This window comes from Oikopleura dioica, chromosome 2 (genome assembly GCF_907165135.1).
Source record: "Oikopleura dioica chromosome 2, OKI2018_I68_1.0, whole genome shotgun sequence".
NCBI lineage: Eukaryota > Metazoa > Chordata > Appendicularia > Copelata > Oikopleuridae > Oikopleura > Oikopleura dioica.
In genome coordinates, this window is record NC_137292.1 from 7,131,006 (window position 1) to 7,152,926 (window position 21,921).

The following is a 21,921-nucleotide window of genomic DNA, read 5'->3' on the forward strand; positions in this document are numbered from 1 at the left end:
TTCCAGGGCAGTTAACGGTAACTGGAAGAAACTTGAGGGTCAGCAACTAATAATCAGTTAAATAAGAGGATATTACCAGTCCTCAAGATATTGAGCGCCTTTTGCCGGTCGCCCTTTTTCAAAAGAATATAAACAGCTAGCAGCACAGTTTTATGTGAAATGAGCTCGGGAGGAACTGCCTCGCGCACTTTAGCCAACTGGTCGCACGCTCGGTTGTAATCTCCATTTACACAGTAGGCTAAAATACAGTTTCTTTCTTTGACTGAAGACGAGGGAGGTACCTGCTGCAAGATTTGAACTAGCTAGAACTTTTGCTTGTTGAACTGAGGTTGGGCAAGTCATATTCATTGGATTCTGAGACCAGGAAAGGTCCATATTCATCCATTTCAGAGCGTCTTGTGCGTGAGAAATTGCTTGTTTGTAAACTTTGCAAGCTTCTGTTATTTCATTTAGTTCCATGAGTGCTTCGCCCTTTAGAAGATATTAAATTTTGATTTAGAAGTTCAATTTCACCTTGTACATGTTCGCGAAGTAATTATACCCATGCTCTGGATATTTTTCAAGAGATTTGTTCGTAAAATTGACCGTTTCTGAATATTTTCCAAGGCGCAGGCAAACAAAACCGAGTGTTACATAAATCATCGAATTCATTCGTTGCATCGCTTTCACTTCCTCCTGTGACATCCCAGGCGTTTTCATTGACGGACTGTAACTCAGCGCATTGTGCAAGCATTTGTAAGCGTAACAGTAGGAAAGCCGAGGGTTCGTATCTGGTTGATCGAGCTCGATTGTCTGTTGTTTGTGGTTTGCAATTGCTAAGCGGGCGCAACCTGAATTTTGAAGTTTTACACTGTAAAATTTACAGGGAAAGTAGAGGATGAACTGTACCTTCACCAATTTCTGTAATCACTTTTTCCTCTTCTTTAGCACTTTCGTGTTTATAAGCGATACAACATTCTGCCAATCTGTACCAGACTGAGGGTTGATCATACAATGTTTCCGACGCCTTAATTTAATAGGACGAGGGTACTCTTCCATGATTTCCACGTACCTTCAAAAGAAGTCCAAAGGCCTCTTCACTTTTGCCATGATACAATTTTGTTACCGCGATGTTCATAACTAGCCTCGCTCTCAGGTCCGTGCTGGGGCGGCCGTTCAGAAAGGGAAGTTGATGCTTACTAAATATTTTGTCCAAAAAGTCGACAAATTCGTCTTTACCAGAAGATTTCATCATGTTCTTCGAGTGCCTTTTGGAACGTCCCAGCGGCGAGAAGGTGTTTATGCATCCGATGGTAAATGATTCCAAGGTTGTTAAAATACATCGTTTTGCAGGACTCTCCAAGCTCCGAAGACTCCTGTCTTGATTCAACGATCGGCTCGGAGTTGAGTATCTTCATCGCTTTTATGTCATTCCCGCGATTGATTTCGAACGCCGCTTTGGCAAAGATTGATAGATTTGTTGAAGACTTTGTAAGAGTCTTGATGTCTTTGGAAGATGGCTGCTTTGGGCGCTCTTCTCCGATGCAACAGGGATAGAGATACGCTCGACAGTAACAGGCATTGATTCTTGTTCGCCATGTTTTTTGAAGTTCTGGTCTGAAGGAGTTAACACACATCTGATCTCAAAGTCAGAAACATGTACTTACGACCAGTTCTCTGCTCCGTTGACGATACTGCTCATATTCTCCAAAACAGTCAGTGCGGTCATCGGATCTCGTTGAGCTAGATGAGCGTCCGCAGCTAGATGGAGAATTTTCAGCTGAAATTCTTGAGACAAACTTGTCGAGTCAGATTCGACATCTTCTTCGAACAGCTCCAGTAAATTCTCAAGGATCAACAACGTGTCAGCGTATTTCTTTTGACGAAAAACCGTGACAGCTTTGTTGTACAAAAAGACCGGGAACTTCTTGACAAGAGTTTTTTGATCGTAGCCGGACTCTTTCAAGCAAACAGAGTTCAACTAACATTGGATTGTCTTGATTCTTCCTTGATATCAATGATGAAAAATGATCAAATCCTTTCCTGTTTCATGTTGCTATCAAACTCGTCGCATTGTTCGAACCCTGCTTTTCTGAACTGGCAAAGCTGGATATTGCTAAGTATGCGCATATCGTTGGGTCGGAGTTTGGACAACTCATATAAATCATGCAGCGCTTTTTCTATGTCCCCAGCTTTGTAGTGTTTCCGACTGCTTTCTGCTAGCTCTTGCTCCTTTTCGGTATATACGATTGATTGGTTGTTGCTCGGCTTTTCGCCCATTCTGAACTTGTTTCAGAGGCAACAGTGATTTTCATTCATTAGTTTTATTTAGATATTTAATCAATATTAAGATATTAAAAAGGCAGGTTATCGAAGCAAAAGAATAGTAAAAAAGTCGTACACATGTTTGATTTGTTGAGAAATTGAAATTGAAGAAAAGCAAGCAAAAAGATAGAAGAAGTACGCTTGGCGAAGATAGAGAGAAAGGGATTCCAAGAGGAAGCGCGCGGGAAAAAGAGAGAAAGAGAGGGAGGGAGAGGGTTAAAGTTCAGTAGATTCGGCTATTTACGATACTTTGATAGAAGCGTTACTTTGCTTTGAGGTAATGAAAACAAGGGGACAGAAACAGGAGTTTATTGTTGTGAGCCAAAAACGTTAGCGATTTCGTCGTGCTCAACAATTGGCTCTTCATCATTATCCTCTCCGTTGACAGGAATGTGATGAGGACGGACAAAAAGCTTTATCCTAGGCAATATGTATCGTTTTCCTGCAAAGACCAAGGCAATAATGAGGATTATGAAAATCAAGAAGGTAAATAACATTCCGGCGCGACCAGTGGTTTCGTACGGCTCAAGGGTCCCGTCGTCTTCGGCGATATAAATAGAATGAATAATTAAGTGATTATCGTTGTGCGCTTTGATAAGGCCCTGTATCAGATCCTCGCGGAACTCGTCCTTGTCTCCCGTAAAGTCTTCCGATAGATGGGCGTAGATGTACATCAGTGTTAAGTTTCCCGAGAGTGAGTGGCTAACTGGCAAGATGTCGATGTCAGTTTCGAAATTGAAGTGGTATTTATTGACGAGCTCGTCGACCTTGTCATCCTCAAGCATTTTCGTCAGCAGCAACGTTTTGATGTATTCTTTGATTGCTTGGTACTCTTGATCGTGAGCGGGAGAAACTCTGAATGAAACACAGTCAATTGAATCCAAGGAAGGGAGGAACTTACATCGAGCTTTGAAAATGCACCTGAATCATCTGAAGATCAGGAGAAGTTTTCATTCGACACTGACTCGTCGTCGTCCCCAAAGTCGACCTTACGCTTACTTGGACGTCTAATTGCAGATCCGCAGAGTAGCGATTAGGAAAAGTTACTAAATAATATTGAATCAGAGGAATACATGCATGACATACCATTAATAAAAGGAGTGTTCTGCTCAGAAAAGCCTTCATTGTTTCTGAATCCATCTCCTGACCATGTGAAGGAAACAGGGCCACTAATCTGATCGAGTCCATGAAAATCCAACCAGTGACCATTTTCATCCGATACATGAACATTTAGCTCGTTGATAAATCCGACTTTTGTAAATCGAGGACAGTAGAGTAGCGCGTTCGAGATTTTTTGCAAAACTAATGATTGAGCTTGCTTTTGGAAGATTAATTTCCTGATCACCTGTGAAAGATTCGGTGTTTTTGGATAACTCGTCGCTCACGTGGATAGTGTATTTGCCAAAAGGGAGGTCTTTGTACACAAACTTGTCCGTCGTCTTATTAGCAATTACCTTCTGTTCGTCTTCGGAAAATAATGTCCACTGAAACGGAGGAGTACCGCAGGAATCAAGCAGCTCTGCAGAAAATGCAAGTGGTCCCTCGAGGAAAACCTTCCCTCCAATATCTATTTTGGACTTTTTACAATCGTCGTTTCCTGAAACCGTTAGCATGAAATATCCATTCGTGTAATCTACCTGATGCCCACGAAAATTCCGTGCCGCATAGATTTCCAGGGGCTTTGATCGGCAGCAACGACGATTTACGAAGATAGCCGTTGTAGTCTTTCAAATAGCTGCAACGATGGTCCTCGACTACCTTGAGATTGTTTTGGCAGAAGTAATCATTCATTGAACAAGATTTACAAGGCTTCTGCATTGATTTTTCTTTGGATGATTTCTCAAACGACTCAGAATTGTAGCAACTGTAATTGATTGACAAAATGCTCTACAGACTGCGATATTGAGTCTTAAGACTAAAAGATAAGACTTAAGGGACCTGGGCGAGCAGCGCTGAGCCAAACTTCACGCGCTCGCCGTTCTTGTTAGAAATAAGATTTTTGAAATTTCTTTTGTAAATTATATCTCCAAATCCTCAGCTTTCTGTTCCAATTCTTAGTTTTTCTCTATCATTCTTGGTTGATGAGCTAGCGAGAAAAGAGAAGCCCAACTTCAAAAGGCATCAAGTCTTGCAAACTTAATTTTTCTTCATAAAATTAGCACCATTGAAAAGCGCGTTAAATTCTGAACAGATCCCACTCCATCAGCTTAACTAAATGGGTACTCATTGGCGTGTAAGGCCAGATAAACAAGATAACTTAGCGCCCGCCCAGCGGGAATCATGTCCAGGAAGCCCAAAATAGCTAAATCGGAGCGTCCAGCCGTGCCGCGACCAGCTGCCCGCGCTAAGTAGTTCTCTTTATCTGGCCTTACACGCCAATGAGTACCGATTTAGTTAAGCTGATGGAGTGGGATCTGTTCAGAATTGAACGCTCTTTTCAATGGTGCTAATTTTATGAAGAAAAAATTAAGTTTGCAAGACTTGATGCCTTTTGAAGTCGGGCTTCTCTTTTTTTCGCTAGCTCATCAACCAAGAATGATAGAGAAAAACTAAGAATTGGAACAGAAAGCTGAGGATTTGGAGATATAATTTACAAAAAGAAATTTCAAAAATCTTATTTCTATCAAGAACGGCGAGCGCGTGAAGTTTGGCTCAGCGCTGCTCGCCCAGGTCCCTTAAAACTAAAGTTTTTCAACCGTAACTTGACAAGGGTTTCTTTCTCCAGTATGAAATCTCCGCTCCAATCGTATTTTTATCATCGCAGTTTGAGTATACCCACGACTCGTAGTCGCTCTCCTTGCAGTACTCATACAAATGAGCAATGTTGATCGAAATCGTGACCCATTGATGATTACCGTTATGGGCAAATACGATAAATTCTTCAGCGCCTTCTCCTTTTGTCCAAATCGCATCTAACGAAGATTCGGAGATTTAGAGATAAACTCAAGAAAGAATCCTTACCAGAGACAATAGGCTCAGTCGACATTTGAATCGTCTTCCAATTTTGTCCATCATCAACGGTATAATACAGCTCAATTGACTTCTCAGGAATCACGACTAAAATCGACCCATAATCGAGAAAAGCGTGAAGACTTCGTGTATTCTCCAATTTTCCCGGAAAAGAAGGACTCTTCCATGTCTTCCCAGCATCGTTTGTTATAAACAAATTAAGCTTATCGCTCAGTTGCGGGCCCACAGAGCCCATAGCCAGGACAAATCCTGGCATGAGCTTTTTCGAAATGACTGTTGGAACATAAACTCCCGTGGATAGGTACGCATCTTCTAAGTGAATGTTCAAAGTATCTCCCTCTGCTATTTCTTCAGTTGACAGAGGCTGGGAAAGTACTGACCAGCTTTTTCCTCCATTCCATGTGATCACCGATTGATAACGATCATCATAGTAATGATTCGCCAAAAAGCACCCTCTCAACCCTTTCACTTGATGAATATCAGCGTTGAAAACATTTGGTTGGATCGAAACACTCATGCAACCCGTCGCTACTCGATCAAAAAACTTCACGTCCGTCAATGACTCGCGGAACTGCACACCATTCTCGTCAGAAACGTACAAATTACAAATACCACTGGCGTGCTTGACAGCGAGAAGAATGAAGTTTTGGTCCGTGGAGATAATGTGAAAATCTTCATGAGAAACTTCAGCAGGAAAAGATGTGCGTTGGAAAGGCAGACGATTTTGGGAGACATGGAGGAGAGAGACATAGTTCATCCGACTTTCAAAGAATAAGAAGCCATTCTCGCTTCTGAAAGATCCTTCCGCCATATCATTTTTCTTCGAATATTCTCGCAGCGCTTCATATTCTTCTCCAGCTGAAGAGCAATCTGGCACCAAGCACGAAACAACCTCGTAGTTTCGCAAATAGTTTTTGATCGAAAATCGCTCAAAATGAACAACTCGTTCCCAATTCTTCACCGATGCTTCTTCGCCAGTGATTGTTTCGTACTTTTCGTCGCCCCAGTAGACTTTTTGCGGACTAACAGAGTCCGAAAGCTTATCCAGCGTCTCTCCGAAATCCCGAGATACCCACAGCGTCATTTTCGAAAAATCCTGCAATAGAAACCAATCAACTTGACTTGGGTGAAAAGTGATGCTGCTCGCAGTAACTCCAGGAGGGAGAATTATCTCCTTCATCGTTTTCATTCCATCTTTAGAAACGAAAATAGCTCGTTCATCCCTTTTCGTCTCCGGTGCTTCGAGAAAAACCAACCGGTCTCGATCGACATCGCTCCCTTGCATGAGACTTATGATCACATTTTCGCCAAATTTCGCGCTCTCGTCAGTCCAGGACTTTCCAGAATCAGTTGATGTCCAATACGAAAATTTCGTACTAACAGTTCCCTGCAACAAGATTATTCAAACAAGAAAACGCGGAAAAATTTACCTCGCAATTTCGAAAGAATAAATGAAAAGAATCAGAAGTGTCGCGAATAAAAGCCTGGTGCATGTCTTTTAGATGCGAGGGAAAGGTCTTTTGAGTGACATAATCGGGAATAGTGACAGTTTCGATACCCCTTCTACTTCTGATAACATTTTCAGCTGGGGAAAATGGCAATTTCTGAAGACAAAATTAGCCGAGTCTTCGATTGATAAATGTCTTACCTGAATAAGAGCACCAGAATCAGAATTTCCAGTCACAAAAAGAGCATTTTGGAAAGTCGTTTCGGCAAGAAGAAGCAACCAAGATATGTACAAAAACGGCGACGTCATGATTCAGGTTCTTCTTTAGGATTTCAATAAATTCATCACAAATTTATTCTAAAAGGAACAATTTCAAGTGAACCCTCTGTTTCACCGTCTATAGATTAATGCTATAGCATCAGTAAATTTCAATCAGAACGAATCAAGAGCAGTCAGAGTTAGAATTAGTCTTTTAAATATCCATGGAGTCGTCATCAAGCTTGACAAGCGATGGCTTCTCTCCTGGCTTGAATGCCGGCTGGCCGAGGTAGGGGCAGCTAGCGCATCGGAAAGCATCGCCAAGGTAGCAAGACCCACAGGCAGATTTGGGATTTTCACGCTGTTCCACTGATAAGGCGTCGTTTTTCGCGATTTCTTCCGCTACAAAAACTTTCTTTATTCCATTTTGAGAATCGCTACAGCCGTCTCTTCTTATAGCGAAAATTTTCCATCATGCCTTTCATTGGCTAGCTCATGATTATCCAATCATGAGGCTTGATGGAAATATGCGCTAAAGAGAAAAGCCTCTGTAGAAAACTCAAATTTACCTAATCCACAAGTGCAATTCGCGCAAGCTCTCTTTTCTTATCTTTTCCAGTTCCGCAATCTGCCTTCAAGTCCTTCTCATCCGGCTTCGCCAAATCTTCAGATCGTAAAAGAGACGCTCCATCGATCGTATTCTTATCATCGAGCGTCACTGCACTTCCCAAATTGTACTAATCGTAATAATAATTGAATAAAGCAATCAGAAATTAATTCTTACGTTTGGTTTCGAGGCAGTTATTTGATTTCCGCCGCTTTCGCTAATTTTTACGAAGCCACTCAATGTCAGATTTAGTGTCAAAGTGGCCGCGGCGCCGTCGGGAATGTTGGTGATGGTGACGGATTCGCCTGAGGCGAGTGTTTTGAAGACGGACGAGAGGGATTCGATCGTGTTGTTGGTGGAATAATCGAGGGAGGACATTTTCTTTCTGAAATAAAATGAGGTTAGTCTTGTAATTTGTGATTAATTTGGGGCACCATAACTTATGGTCCATAAGTAAACAGATATTTGGAGTTTTACATTGATCTCGAATCTCTAACTTTCACTAAATAAAATGAATCGATACTGAAAAAATTAGGACGAGGTATGCCGAAGCAGTTACAGTTTATGACAACTACAGCGAACCTATGGAAAATTCAAATCCCTTCTAATACTTATCTGTTTTAATAATTATTCTGTTCAAAAAATAAAAATGATAGCATGTCTATCATATACAGTTTACTCGCACATTTTGGACCTTTTTTGTTTTGCAGATTTCTCGAAAAAGGGCCGAATTGTGCGGGTCCGAAATTCGGATTAACTTGCTGCTCCTTCAAAAAAGATGAATTTTGGAGCCCTAAAATGTTAAAATCTCACTATTTTCGTCAATTATCCCCGTAAATTCTACGTGTTAATCAAAAAGAGTAAGAAATAGCATTTCTGTCGTAAATATATCTTACAAAATACGTTTGAGCAAGGAAAATTGAGTGAAATTCACATAGATGGCTAATTGAGCGATTTTCATTAATTTTCGCGAAATTCGAAAAAAGGGCCGAATTGTGCGGGTCCAAATTGTGCGAGTCGTCTGTAACGTAAAATTCTAGAATAAAAAATATTGTTATCAAAGTGCAAATCAGATCCTCGTTTCTTCTCTCTTTCTTCAAAATTGATCTCTTTACTACGCGAGGTGAGTAATTTTCAAAAATGAGAAACGCGGTGACTCATATTTTCTCTCAATTCAGCTCGATTATAAATTGCACATTTCCTTCCAATCGTTACGTAAAGACCATTTAATTCTAGAGATATGAGATCGAAAGAAAAACGATAGTTGCTGTGAAAACGAAGAAGAACGAAGAAGATGATTTTGAAACTTGGGAAATTCGCGGCGAAAAGAAGAAGTCTCCGAAATTTCGCGGTTTCAAGTGGCGATTTTGCGAGAGGAAGGGTTGAGAAGACGCCTGTTTATGTGGATAATCCCTTTCTTCCGGCGAAGAAAACAGGTTTGTGCGAATTTTTGGTGAAAATTGAAATCGAATTTGGTCAAAAAATAGAATCAATTTTGAACGTATATTAGTCAAATTTCAGATTAAAAATTAAGTCAACATTTTCGTCTTTTTAGCCAGATTTTAGTCGCAATTTTGATGCGGATTTCAGATTCAACGCGAATAACGCCTTCGAACCGAGAAAAACTGAACCAATGGAGCGCGGAAGTCGACAAAATTGAGCTGAAAATGGCGAAGCTCCAGGCGGTAGAAGTTGCTCAACTGTTGAACAAAGAAATCCTCCGCCAAGCAGCTGTTTCTTTCGAGCCCCCGAAAATGTCCGAAAAAGAGCTCAAACGAATCGCAGGTACAATTTCTACCCCTCTCCTTTTCCAAAAAATTAAAGAATTGACTTCAAGATGAGGCGAGAAGTTTGTATTTCTGGACAGTTGAGAAGCACTTTTTCGCGCTGCTAGAATCGACCGCGAGAATCAGCGAAAAATGCTATCAATATCAGCTTACTGGAAATGGAAACAGCAACTTGGCGAACAAATATGCTTATTCTTCTAGCGTTGTCAGAGCAAGATGGAATTATAAAGGTAATAATTTTTTTCAATCTATTTTTCTGGATCTTTATTATATTTTTCAGATCAAAGCACTCCCTTTTTCGGAAGCTATTTCGACAACGTCATGATCCGTGTTACCTCAATTTGGATTTCTTCACAGTGTGGCTCTCTTTTCGTCCATTTCTGTCCGACCTTTCGCATTTCGCTTGTTCTACAAATAACCCACGAAGCTTCTTCAATATGTCAAGTATCTTCAGGCGATCAAGAGTTTAACCAAAACCAGAATTTACCTTCATTCATTTCAAATCAGGATGTTTATCTTATCAAAGTTCCTCTCACCAAGTCCAGCTACCTAAGTTTATATGCACATGTAAGTCAGAAAAATAGGGTGGTTAAAAGCCCCCCCCTCCCTCGGGGTGGAAGCAAAGGAACCCCTCCCGACCCCGCTTTTTGCCTCCCTAGCCCCCCATCTTGTAAATATCTGAATAATTCAGGTCCGAAAAGATGATATTGAAAAAGATGAACATTCAATTTGGCAGTCGAATCCTGTAACACATTCTATTCTTACCTCTCTTTCTTCTTAAAACAATCATTTTTCAATTTTTTCTACTGAATTCAAAATCCTCAAAATTCATCGAACCCTATTCTAAAATCTCCCCCTTTTAGACCAAAAGGCAAAAATGGCGGAGCACGGAGCCGCCCTGCAAACTTACAACAACGAGCTAGTGAAGTGCATCGAGGACTTGAATCAAAGACGGGATGAAGTTTCGAAGGAAATCAAACTTGACGAGAGCGAGAAGGAAAAACTCGAGCATGATATTGCGATCCTCCACGAACGGCTTCAGAAAGTCAACACTTCGCTCGCCAGGAAGATTCAAATTAGAGATGAATACGGAACGGCTTTCAAGTTATAATTACGAGGCCGAGAAAAGAGGGGGCTTCTCCCCCTACCCCCTTCCTCGGTCTTCAACCTCAGTTAGGCTCTAAAATTTGAAAGCCCTCGAAAGACCAGACAATTGCGGAAACCGAAGGCGCCTACTCCAAAATCCTGGAAACATCTCAGACCCTGTTGAACAGCGTAAAAATGCAGATGACGCACAAATCGCCAAAGAAAGACTTCAAAGCATAATTTCTATTACACAATCCATTCCTACTCCTTTCTCCTTGCGAATGTTTTATTTTCTCCTTCAAATTACATTTTTTCTATTTTATATAACTTACTACCAATTTTAATAAAATAAAAGATGATTTTTTATTTCTTTCCTTTCTTTCATTGTTTGCCGCGCTAGAATGCCGAAAAAGGACGAGTCATCAGGGGACGAGTTCGTTCCATCCGGCGAGGAGGAAAATTCAGCGCCGGAGAATCAAGGATCTGACGAAGAAGAAGAGGCCGAGCAGGAAGATGACTTCGACCCTTATCAGCCGAGAAAGGCAAAATTGAATAGGAAGAATATTGTAGAATCTGAAGGTACTCCCCTTTCCCAAACTCCTTTACTCTATCTTCTTTTAGATTCGGATAAACTATCGACAGATCCGGACAACTCGGATGAATACGACCCTGATGAAAAGAAGTCCAAAATGAAGCGATCGGCAAAGCACGCAGATTCGGACTCAGATGATCAGCCGAAATTCACACCATCACCTAAGAAGAAAAAAATTGTCCAGAGAAGAAGAAGGCCGCCACGCAGGAGGCCTGTTTCAGAGTCAGACACGGAAGATTCAGCAAGTACCGCGACAGAATCAGAAAGTGATGAAGCCGAAGCGTCTGATAAATCGCCCGCTGCTCCGACGGGAAATACAGTTGTCGATCAATTACAAGCGAAGTTTCCCGATGTTCCAAGATCTGATATCACTAGAGGTAGGTTCTTTTCAATATCCTTCCTTCCCTTATCATTCAGTTTACTATCAATCCTCCTGCCAAATGGACAAGGCAATCGCGTACCTCACAAACGAATACAGTCCGAGCAAATTTTCAAAGCCAAAAGTTGAAAACGGAAGCAGAAGAGTCCCTGCTAACGGCCCTGATTTGAGCGAAGAATCAGAAGAGAGCGAGGACGAGAACGAAAAAACAAACCTGCAATCTGAAGAAGACCAAGAGAGTGAAGACGAAAAACCTGTTGTAAAGAATAAACGAAAAGTAAGTGCCCTGAAGATATTACCCTTTCCCCCGCTTGAAGCCGTGTGAGTCTTGAAATCAAGGAAGAGAACCGATTTCCCCACGTGATTACGTCATCAGACGTAATAACTAATCCAGAAGGTTCGATAGAACATTCTAGTAGATCATTGCGGGGTTTTTCGTCAGTAAAAAGAGGATTTTTCGAAACTTGCAAGTTTGATTTTTCAAGATGGTTATTGAGAAAATACGGAGTCAGAGTAAAGAGGCAAAGTTTATTCCCTATCACATGGTGGTAAAGCGGGCTAAATCGCCTGTACAGTGCTTGAAGACGAAACAGGTATTCATAGTAATTTTTCTTCTGCGGATTTCGAACTCTTTATGGAATTATATTCGTTGACCATCGAGAGAGGCACAGTGGTCCATATCATGTCGTTTCATTTCATATTGATATTTTCTTGATAATATCTTAGATTTCTTAAAATTTTATTCCAAAATTTTCACGGCGTCTTCATAGCGTTTGATAGTAAATGATTCGCGGTTTCATTTTTTTGTCTCTGATATCTTCAAAACCTTTCCTATTTTTATATACCAAAAAATCAATTAAAAAACTGCCACGCAGCTTTAGAATTATAAATCGATCGATTTTCCAACGATTTTAGGCTCTAAATTCTTCCGATGAAGAATGGTGTCCCGCTGCGAAGAAGCAAAAGACAAAATCCTCCAAGAAAAAGCCAAGCGTCAACTCTCCAGCTCTGACGACGATGAGAGACCAACAGCCCGTCGCGACGAATCTGACATGTCCGATGGTGGTGTCGATGACGATTACTCCGAAGACGAAAAGCCGGCTAAAAGATCAGCGTCGGCGGAAAAGCCGCTGCTGAAATTTCTCAATTCGGCTTCTGCTCCGGAACTCGCGATCTTGAAATCCTTTTCGGACAAAAAGATTGAAATTGTAATGGAGTTACGACCATTCTCGAGCTTTTTGGACATCAAAAAGAAGATCGAGGCTTATAAAAGTGATCTGAAGGTAGGGAGAACTGTTTAGAAAGAAAAATAACAGTTCATAGGACAAAAGAGCCACGGTTTTAAACAGCTTCAATATTGACTCCCTTGCCGATAGTGTGGAAGAGTTCCTGAAAGGCCGCGACATGGTCGTCAGTCTTCTTAAAAAATGCCAAAGCATGGGCAAAAACGTCACTCGTGGACTCCAACGAGAAGGTGGTGGACTCATGATTGAGAAGCCCTCCCTCATGGCTGATCACTTGGTCCTCAAAGACTACCAAAAGCGAGGACTGCATTGGTACACGCAGATCCACCAGTTGAAAATTGGTGGAATCTTGGCCGATGAAATGGGGCTCGGAAAGACTGTTCAGACAATCAGCTTCTTTGCTTGGTTGAAGGAACATTATCCGAACTTCACGAAGCCGCATTTGGTTGTGTGCCCGTCTTCGACGATGGACAACTGGAAGAGGGAGTTTGAGTGCTGGTTACCAAGGTAGATTTCGAATCGAGAGGCGTAACTTTCATTTATTCGTTTTCAGCTTTAAGATCTTCATGTACCACGGCGAGGACCGGCGCCACCACCTCAAGCGCATCATCAAGGCAAAATCGGAGCCGCACAAGGCGGAGGACTGCCATAAGGATATCGACGTTATCATCACGACCTACACCTCTAGCAACTCACACGAAGCCGATCGCGTTGGAATCAAAAAGCTGGGCGTCGGCTATGCGATCTTCGATGAGGGTCACATGTTGAAAAACATGAACACGAATCGTTATCAGCAACTGATGAGAATAGGCGCGCGGAGAAGAGTTTTGCTCACAGGAACGCCGCTTCAGAATAATCTGCTGGGTGAGCAATAAAATCATATTTATTGACTGATTGATTTTTTAGAGCTGATAAGTCTGATCAAATTCCTGATGCCGGACTTGCTTCAGAAGTCGTCAAACACGCTGCAGCGGATTTTCAAACTACGGAATCAGGAATCTGAATTCGCTAAAAAGCAGGTCGCCGAGTGCCGAACTATTCTCCAGGTAGAATATCCTTCGATGTTCCCCTCTATCATGATCTTAGCCCTTCATCCTCAGAAGAGTAAAATCGGAAGTGCTCAAGGATCTTCCTCCAAAAACATCGGAAGAACTGTACGTTGATTTAACGTATCAGCAAAAGATGTTTTACATGGAGATCAAAGACCTTCTTCGTTGTAAATTGTCGACTACGGAAAAGAAGGAGCAGGGAATCAGAGACATCAGGAACCATTTTATCCAGCTTCGAAAGGTAAGACTCGCTGAATCTAAATGCGGCCTCATAATCAATTGAAGGTGGCAAACCATCCTCTTCTTCACCGAAATCACTACACTCCCGATATCCTCCGCAAAATGGCCCGCACCCTTTGCGATAAGGAACTGAAGAAAGAAGGAAATGTCGACTACGTCTACGAGGACCTCGAAGTGATGTCCGACTTCCAAATCCACGAGACGTGTGAAAAGTACGCGTCGCTGAAGAAGTACCGGCTCAAGAAGGACGATATCCTGAACTCCGGCAAGTTCAAAGTCCTAGATGAATTATTGCCGAAGCTCTTTGATCAAGGCCATCGAGTGCTGCTCTTTTCTCAGTTTGTCATCATGATGGACATCATGGAACGATACTTGGTTAGTGAGACATTTTTCTTCTTTATCTAGTTTGTCTTCAGACCGCACGAAAGATCAAGTACATGCGCTTAGACGGATCGACTCCCGTGGAAGATCGTCTTGACATGATCGACACTTTCAATGCCGACTCGGACATCAATCTCTTCATGGTGTCAACTCGCGCTGGTGGCCTTGGCATCAACTTGACATCAGCGGATACCGTCATTATTCACGACATCGATCCAAATCCCTACAACGACAAACAGGTAAACACTCCTCTTGCTCTTCAAAAAAAATTTTTCAAAGGCCGAGGATCGCTGCCACCGTGTCGGACAGACGAAACCGGTCAAGATCATCCGACTCATCGTCAAAGGTAAAGAAAGTCACTCATCTCCTTTGTTCTTATCCGAGTTTTTAGATACGATCGAGGTCCGTATGCGCAAATTGGCCGTCGACAAGCTTGCTCTGGAGTCGAAAATGGACATGAATGACCGAATGGTCTACGGCGAGGGTGAGAAAGGCCCGGTTGAAGCTGAGGACGAGGATTCAAATGATGTGAGTCAGGCGGAAATGCTCGATCTTCTCTCTGATAGCCCCAAGCCCGAGGCAGTGAAAGAAGAAGAATGTTCTGAGAACGAAGCGATGAAGGTAGACCAACTCACGCTGGATACACAGTCTCAGAGCTCGTCTATCAAAACCGAAGCAGAAGGTAGAACGATCATTTTTTGTGTGGTTTACCATCGTTTTTAGGTGAGAAGGAGCCGCTACGAGAGGTCCAACCAAATGGTTCCTAAAATATAGACTTTCATGTGTTCAACATGCGCAACATTCCAGTTTAACTGCCGTATACTCCCTCCATCCAACAATAAACTTTTAAACAACCAACGTGTTCAAAACCACTCTGCCAGACCTAAACGAAGGTTAACTAGGAAAACTTTAACATGCTAGAAAGCTTCTTTTAATATGCTAGATTATTTTTCATTTTGACGATAACCGACTCTTACTGCTCTGAACAAGCGCAATACTGCCCTCATGTGTTATTTTTTCTTAAATTTTACTACCGATTTTATTCGACGATGTCCTTAAATATTTCCTGCATCTCAAATCTCGCTGAAAATAGACCCACAAAGTAATTAAATACTAATGCCCTTCTACTCACGATTTCACTCTAGAATAACATGTGGGACATCGTCTTATCGTATACGAATGAACGAATCGACTTCAAAGTCGACCCAGAGTGGTCGCTAGAAACTCTATTTTCGAAAGTAGAGGACCTGCTTGATGTGCCAACGACGAATATGAAATTGATCGTCGCCGGAAAGGGGCTTCAGAATGTGGCGGATCAGAAAGTTGGAACTTCTGGCCGGGTTTCTAGAAGTAGTCTTTTGTGTTGTTGAGGGTAGGATTTGAGGAACCCAGTGAAGGATAAAAGAAGGAGGAAAACTCATGGTCTTGGGAAAAAAGTGTAGCGCCGCTGAGGATGCAATCATCAGTCAGCTCAGGCCGCTCAGAAAAGACTTCGACAACAAAGTGGCTAAATTGGACCAAACAGGTTATCCTGATGATTTGGCTTCCAGTAACTAATTCTATTTGTAGCCGGGTCTGTTGAAAACTATGAAAAGGGTTTCGTCCAGGAGAAGAAGCGTATCGACAAAGAAATCATCGCCATCAATGAGTTCTTCATGAAAACGCTAGAAAAACTCGATGGTGTGTCCATTGCAGCCGATTTGAAAGCAGCTCGGCAGTACCGAAAGACTATGGTCAAGGTAAGTCTCATAATTCAAGATGAAGATACATTAAAGGCAAATCAAGGATATCCAGGCGCAAATGGACCGTGCTGATTCTCTGCGATCAAGACTATCCTTCAGTCCGATTGGCGAATTCGCCACAAAAGAGTAGACTTTTGACAATTTAGTTCACTTTTCCCTTGTTTTTCCTTTGCGCGTGACATGTTGAATAAATCTTTAACTTTAAAGTTTGATCCTCTTTCTTGACCGCCCCTGCGCTAGAATGCCAAAAGAACGTAAGAAGAAAGGAGCACGAAAGAACAACGATCCTCTGATCAAAAAGCCAAAGCCACTCGGGCAAGAGCCAGTTGAACACATGGGAGATGGAGTTTTGATCAAAGATGTTGATCCATCGAAAAGTATGGATGCTGATGCTTATTTATTTCTTACTTTTTTAAGTCGGACAATCAATCGGGCAGTCAGGACCTAATTTTGTCGACCCAAAAATCACTCGTGGAATTCTTGAGGCAGCTCGGGAACAGCAGAAGGAAGAAAACCCGATTGGACTTGACGATGAAGACGAATTTCCAGCTCTGGGGGCTATTACAGCGAAAAATCCATTGGAAGATGATGACGACGAAGAATATGAGGATATCGATGAAGAGGGCGAAGATGTGGAAGAAGTTGTGATCGACGGAGATGATGAAGAAGCCCTCGCGATGTTCTCTAAGGGAGGAGAGGTAGGATCAGTTTAAGAGGCAGTTTGTCTAAGATGATTTTCAGCGGCAAAATTTGGCCGATTTGATCATGGCCAAAATTGAAGCAAAAAAGCAGGATGTTCAAGAAATTGTTGGCGAAGACGAGGTTGGCTCTAACTTGCCGGAAGAACTCGTTATTCACTACCAACAAATCGGCAATGCCTTGGCTAATTACAGAAGTGGAAAGATGCCAAAGGTAAAATACCTTCAATTTGCAACGTCAAATAAAATGAATGAAAGTTTCATGAATCCTTAAGTCTTTCAAACTCATCCCTCGCCTGACAAACTGGGAAGACATCCTTGACGTCATGGCTCCTGAAAAGTGGTCGGCCGCCGCGATGTACCAAGCCACACGAATGTTTGCATCGAACATGTCCGAGGGTCTTGTCCAGCGATTTTACAATGTGTACCTCTTGCCTCGAATCCGAGACGATATTGAATTTTACAAAAAGCTCAACTTCCATTTGATGAGCGCGCTGAAAAAGGCAATTTACAAGCCCGCTGCGTTCTTCAAGGGAATTCTTCTTCCATTGGTAAAAAAAATCATTGGAATCAAGGAAGACTAACTTCACTTTTCTAGGCCATGGCAGCAGATACTTGCACCCTTCGAGAAGCAACAATCATCTGCAGTTGCCTGAGAGAACATTCTATTCCAGTCATGCCAGCGGCCGCCGCCATGCTCAAAATTGCTGAAATGGAGTACAACGGAGTCAACTCGCTATTTTTACGAACGCTCATTGAAAAGAAATATGCCCTGGTAAACCGATCCTAAATATGGGATTTTGACAGTTGAAATATTTTAGCCTTTCCGAGTTATGGACGCTTTGGTTTTCCACTTTCTCCGATTCAAGAACGAGAAGCGCGTCCTCCCCGTCCTCTGGCATCAGTGTTTCCTATCGTTCGTGTCAATATACGCAGCGGATATTTCGGCGGAACAGAAAGAAGCGCTCATGGAACTAACGAAGTTCCAGAACCACCCGAAGATTGTGAATGAAATCAGACACCAAATTCAGAGGACTGAACCGAGAGATATTGAAATGGAACAGCCTCCAGAGCATATTTTGGAGGAAATGATGATGGCTAACTGAACGAAATAAAACAGACACAATTGTGAACTTATTGTTGTTGTTTTCTTGCTGGTTATCTTTGTGTTTAATTGAATCTTTATCAAAAGAGGAGTAAAAAGATTCAAATTTTAGATGAAGCGAAGTCGAGACTATGGCGCGGGTGTGGAAGTAGATCCATCCGAAAAGCGCGGATGGAAGATCATCCACCAGTCTGTTGTCGTCACGCAAATCAGTCTCCGAATGCGCTCGCTCATGGCGTTTGTAGACTTGCGCATTCGCCCGCTCGATCGAAACTTGAAATGTAACTTTCTTCCTTATCAATTTTCAAAACTTAAAATTCACTAGCAATCAGATTGAACGCCCGTCAGTTGCGAATTTACTGGGTTCGTTGCGACGATATCGTCTGCAAGTTCGGCTACGTGGATCCCAGCTCAAAACTCGCCCGAACCGACTTTCCTCAAAAGAACCACACGTACATTCAGCATTGCTACGAGTCCGCGATCGCCGAATCCGATCCAGATCGAAACCACGGTGAGCTGAAGATTGACCTACCACCTGAGATACTCGAGCGGATTCGAAACAATCCCGAATCTCCTCCAACGCTTTCTATTACAGTTGAATACACGCTTGAAAAGCCCCGTGGAGGTCTTCAATTTATCCAGGGTCCGAACGCCCATTGCTACAGCTATGGCGAAAGTAGACAGTGGTTTCCCTGCGTCGATACGAATACTGAACTTTGCACTTGGACCCTCGACTTTACCGTTGATGCGAATTTAACAGCAGTTTCTTGTGGAGAACTGGTGGAGACTGTTTTGAGCGAAGACAGTAAAACGAAAACCTACCGCTACAAATTACTCGTCCCCACTAGCGCTCCGAACATAGGACTGGCCATTGGAAGCTTTGATATTCACGTGGATCGGGCAATGCCTGAAATGACGCATTTCTCCATCGCTGGACTGGTCGATTCCCTCGTGTTTTCAACCAATACAACTTACCAAGTCATTGAGTACTTTGAGGACCTTCTCTCCGCCAGATTCCCATACGCTCTCTACAAGCAGGTTTTTGTCGAGCGATTGCCAGACAAATTCAAGTCCTATAGTTCGATGACGCTGTATGATACTAATTTACTTTATAATGAGCGAGTCTTGGACCAAGGAAAAGAGGATAATTTTTTATAATTTTTATTTACAATTTGAATGAAGGGTTTACAAGACCTCTTGGGAGAGGTTTAGGAGAATCAACATGTACAAAAGTAGAGCGGTCGATCGTAGCAAAAAGCGATGAATCGAAATGATGGTCGAAAGAGGGGTTGATAACTCCCTTCTTCGTCAAGCAAGGAGATGGGTAGTGGTAGAAAGAAGGAAGTTCCTTCTTAGTCGCTGATTCTTCGTTCGTTTTGCAAATGCAAAGAGACTCGAGGCAGAAAAGGAATCCAACGGTGGAGCAGTAGAAGCAAGATTCGGTGGTAGAGGTGTTCATGGATTTGATTGTTGTTTTTTGATTGATGAGTTCTATCGCTAAAATGATCGCTTATATACCCGGAAGTAAGGCGCTATAATGAGCGATCGCTATCAGCGCGCAGCAGATTTCGCGGAAAGCAGCAGGCATCAATCGGCGAAATGAACATTCGTGACATGACTGGAACAGCTGTGCGCTTTCATTTTTTGTTCATCCCGGCTGGATATCTTTGAGTCATTACTGTTCCTTACCCCTTTGAAGTTTTGTCGGAGACAAGTTTTTATCCTCATGAAAAGTCATTCCAACGCGGAAAATCATCGCTAGAGCAATTGCAGCTCAATTCTTTGGTTGCTTCATGGTCGCTGGAAAGGATGGAAACTGGTTGCCAGCGGCGATTGGTGGTTATTTGAACTCACTTTGGCTGAGGAAGACATTTGGAAACTCTGAATATCGGTATTTCATTTACGATGAGACGCGGAAAGTCTGCGCGTATGAAGAGAAGGAAACTCCAATTGTTCTGGCCAACAGTTTCTCAAATCAAACAGTTCGGCACAAGAAAATGGTAGCAAAGAAAGGCCACCTAGTCCTCCGAATCCTTGAAAATCGTCTCACAACTTCACTTCTTCTCCAAGCCATCAACAAACTTCTTGCTATTTCTCGCGACTCATACCTCAGAACAGAAGGAAAGCTTCTTGCAAACAAATCTGGGAAGTTTGAGAAATCGCCGCAAATCATTTCTTCAGTCAGTTTTTTGAAGTTTGTCGCTTCTGTAACCGAAAAAGATGTGAAAGACTTGTTGGATCTGTGGGTCCGCCGTGGAGGAGTGGCGAATATTGTAGCGTCATTTTCTTTTCAGCGAAATAAGAATACGATAGAAATAGAATTGAAGCAGGATCGATCTGGGTCGGTCAGATACGTTGGTCCAATGACAGTGAGGGTTCAAGAACTCGATGGTACTTTTAACCACACGATTCAAGTTGAAGACAAGACAAACAAGATCTCGATCAGTTGTCATTCCAGAGCGAGGAGAAATAAGCGAAAGAAGATACCCCTGCTGAACGGAGAAGAAGTTGACATTGATCTTTCCCAGAGCGACCAAGATTCACCAGTTCTTTGGATTCGACTCGATCCAGACTGTAATTTATTGAGAACAATCGAGCTCAGACAACCAGACTACTGCTTACAGTACTTGGTAAAATACGAGCGAGAAATCATTGGCCAATTAGAAGGAATCGAACATCTCAAAGACTATCCAACAGACAATACAGTCAAGTCACTGAAAGAAGCCGTGGAAAGCTTAGATTTCTTCTGGAGAGTGCGAGTTCGTGCAGCAGAAATGATGGCTCGTGTGGCAGATCAAATGCCAGATCCTGTTCCTGTAAAAGACGCTCTATTATCGGTGTTCAAAAGCTACTTCTGTTTGTCAGATACAGTTTCGAAAGAACGTCTGGTGCGGAGAAACGACTTTTCGAATTTTCAACAGTATTTCGTCCAGTGTGCAATTCCATTGGCCATGTCGAGAATACGACTCTCATCGGGGATGACTCCGGCTGGCGTTTTTACGTTCATTGCGAATTTGATAAAGGTAAATTTTCTTTTAATTTTTCAATTCACATCCTTCGTTTCAGCACAATGACAACTCAAAAAACGCGTACCTTGATTGTCAATGGAAGGCAAATCTGGTCACAGCTCTTTCTAACACACTTTGCCGCGCTGTTGTAGCACAGAAGCTTTCGTCTGTTTCAGAAGAGGCAAAAGAAGTTATCGAGGAAGTAATGAGAGTCATGAATACAGAATGGTTGCTGCCAACCTACAGACATGTGACTTTTATCGCTGCTATGACAGCGGTAAGAACCCTTCAACGACAGCAGCACATTCCACCTAGTCCAGAACTATTCAGGTTAGATTGATTTTGGTGTCATAGAAATTTAAGTCTTTTTCAGGCGTTTTTCGGAGAGCGACCAATACAGTACAGTACGAGTAGCGGCGATAAAATGTCTGATAGACTACATCAAGACCGAGAAAAGCAACGCGCTGGATGATCTTACGAGACTTTTGCGCTTCGCTTCGAGTGATCCAGAAGCTAGAATTAGATACAAAGTCGTCCGTCTTCTCACCAAAACACCGCCTTTCAAACGAGGGTAAATCAGATTTCTCTTTCATAATTTCTATCGTGAGTCCTTCAGTGATTACAATAACAAATTGAATTGTCCATTGATCCGGCAACTCATCTGGCAGTTGATTTCTGAGGACTCTGCTTGCGACGCCAGAGTTAGACTTGCTGGAATACAGCTTTGGAGGGTTTTGTTCGGCGATGCCGAATTCGACAGGGATAATAAAGTCGTTGCTAATGTAAGACTATTAACTTCTCTACAAATTGCTTATTGGTTTCTTTAGTCGCAAGGGTCAGACGACGAAAGCAAGAAGAAAAAGAAAAAGAAGAAGAAAAAAGAGAAGAAGCTCAAAAAAGATCGCGAAAAGGGAGAGACAGATTTGAACTTCTTCTGATTGAAACTTACTCTGCATTCAAAATTTCTGCTGACGCTTCTTTTCACTACCATTCGATAAAAATATACTTTCAAATTATAATTCTT

The 21,921-nt window shown here is 42.3% G+C and overlaps 10 protein-coding genes across 10 annotated transcripts; 6 read left to right on the forward strand and 4 right to left on the reverse strand.

Moving 5' to 3' along the window:
- Position 1: 1 nt before the first annotated feature.
- Positions 2-2,259, reverse strand: LOC145697987 (CCR4-NOT transcription complex subunit 10-like). Its single transcript, XM_081775192.1, has 8 exons — positions 2,068-2,259; positions 1,647-1,960; positions 1,219-1,596; positions 1,052-1,178; positions 889-1,006; positions 514-830; positions 282-471; positions 2-238 (listed from the first exon to the last, which is right to left on the reverse strand). Exons 1-8 carry the CDS (start codon positions 2,257-2,259, stop codon positions 54-56), a joined length of 1,821 nt encoding a protein of 606 aa, XP_081631318.1. The 3' UTR covers positions 2-53.
- Positions 2,260-2,297: 38 nt separating this feature from the next.
- LOC145696775 (uncharacterized) lies at positions 2,298-4,196 on the reverse strand. The gene is made up of 5 exons (XM_081773863.1): positions 3,942-4,196; positions 3,650-3,901; positions 3,391-3,606; positions 3,206-3,350; positions 2,298-3,159 (listed from the first exon to the last, which is right to left on the reverse strand). The coding sequence occupies exons 1-5, from the start codon at positions 4,120-4,122 to the stop codon at positions 2,613-2,615; spliced, it is 1,341 nt and encodes a 446-aa protein (XP_081629989.1). The 5' UTR covers positions 4,123-4,196; the 3' UTR covers positions 2,298-2,612.
- A 799-nt stretch (positions 4,197-4,995) lies between these two features.
- Positions 4,996-7,083, reverse strand: LOC145697988 (VPS10 domain-containing receptor SorCS1-like). The gene is made up of 4 exons (XM_081775193.1): positions 6,923-7,083; positions 6,705-6,878; positions 5,266-6,661; positions 4,996-5,216 (listed from the first exon to the last, which is right to left on the reverse strand). The coding sequence occupies exons 1-4, from the start codon at positions 7,028-7,030 to the stop codon at positions 4,996-4,998; spliced, it is 1,899 nt and encodes a 632-aa protein (XP_081631319.1). The 5' UTR covers positions 7,031-7,083.
- Positions 7,084-7,107: 24 nt separating this feature from the next.
- On the reverse strand, positions 7,108-7,977 carry LOC145698729 (anamorsin homolog). Its single transcript, XM_081775941.1, has 3 exons — positions 7,764-7,977; positions 7,549-7,716; positions 7,108-7,381 (listed from the first exon to the last, which is right to left on the reverse strand). The coding sequence occupies exons 1-2, from the start codon at positions 7,962-7,964 to the stop codon at positions 7,549-7,551; spliced, it is 369 nt and encodes a 122-aa protein (XP_081632067.1). The 5' UTR covers positions 7,965-7,977; the 3' UTR covers positions 7,108-7,381.
- Positions 7,978-8,781: 804 nt separating this feature from the next.
- On the forward strand, positions 8,782-10,203 carry LOC145696132 (uncharacterized). The gene is made up of 5 exons (XM_081773122.1): positions 8,782-9,022; positions 9,177-9,371; positions 9,424-9,603; positions 9,654-9,940; positions 10,065-10,203. The coding sequence occupies exons 1-5, from the start codon at positions 8,881-8,883 to the stop codon at positions 10,152-10,154; spliced, it is 894 nt and encodes a 297-aa protein (XP_081629248.1). The 5' UTR covers positions 8,782-8,880; the 3' UTR covers positions 10,155-10,203.
- A 32-nt stretch (positions 10,204-10,235) lies between these two features.
- On the forward strand, positions 10,236-10,829 carry LOC145696133 (uncharacterized). The gene is made up of 2 exons (XM_081773123.1): positions 10,236-10,469; positions 10,583-10,829. The coding sequence occupies exons 1-2, from the start codon at positions 10,251-10,253 to the stop codon at positions 10,697-10,699; spliced, it is 336 nt and encodes a 111-aa protein (XP_081629249.1). The 5' UTR covers positions 10,236-10,250; the 3' UTR covers positions 10,700-10,829.
- A 737-nt stretch (positions 10,830-11,566) lies between these two features.
- LOC145700389 (SWI/SNF-related matrix-associated actin-dependent regulator of chromatin subfamily A containing DEAD/H box 1-like) lies at positions 11,567-15,468 on the forward strand. The gene is made up of 11 exons (XM_081777651.1): positions 11,567-11,707; positions 12,346-12,713; positions 12,754-13,181; positions 13,228-13,538; positions 13,581-13,720; positions 13,761-13,964; positions 14,009-14,338; positions 14,380-14,583; positions 14,624-14,690; positions 14,736-15,026; positions 15,068-15,468. The coding sequence occupies exons 2-11, from the start codon at positions 12,369-12,371 to the stop codon at positions 15,109-15,111; spliced, it is 2,364 nt and encodes a 787-aa protein (XP_081633777.1). The 5' UTR covers positions 11,567-11,707; positions 12,346-12,368; the 3' UTR covers positions 15,112-15,468.
- A 25-nt stretch (positions 15,469-15,493) lies between these two features.
- Positions 15,494-16,298, forward strand: LOC145700402 (BAG family molecular chaperone regulator 1-like). Its single transcript, XM_081777665.1, has 4 exons — positions 15,494-15,679; positions 15,741-15,869; positions 15,914-16,083; positions 16,130-16,298. Exons 1-4 carry the CDS (start codon positions 15,496-15,498, stop codon positions 16,214-16,216), a joined length of 570 nt encoding a protein of 189 aa, XP_081633791.1. The 5' UTR covers positions 15,494-15,495; the 3' UTR covers positions 16,217-16,298.
- On the forward strand, positions 16,291-17,900 carry LOC145700394 (bystin-like). Its single transcript, XM_081777655.1, has 6 exons — positions 16,291-16,463; positions 16,504-16,784; positions 16,828-16,998; positions 17,060-17,335; positions 17,383-17,559; positions 17,606-17,900. The coding sequence occupies exons 1-6, from the start codon at positions 16,328-16,330 to the stop codon at positions 17,888-17,890; spliced, it is 1,326 nt and encodes a 441-aa protein (XP_081633781.1). The 5' UTR covers positions 16,291-16,327; the 3' UTR covers positions 17,891-17,900.
- Positions 17,901-18,001: 101 nt separating this feature from the next.
- On the forward strand, positions 18,002-21,902 carry LOC145700409 (transcription initiation factor TFIID subunit 2-like). Its single transcript, XM_081777675.1, has 7 exons — positions 18,002-18,170; positions 18,215-19,030; positions 19,630-20,912; positions 20,956-21,227; positions 21,271-21,468; positions 21,514-21,679; positions 21,725-21,902. The coding sequence occupies exons 1-7, from the start codon at positions 18,002-18,004 to the stop codon at positions 21,833-21,835; spliced, it is 3,015 nt and encodes a 1,004-aa protein (XP_081633801.1). The 3' UTR covers positions 21,836-21,902.
- The last annotated feature ends 19 nt before the right edge of the window (positions 21,903-21,921 follow it).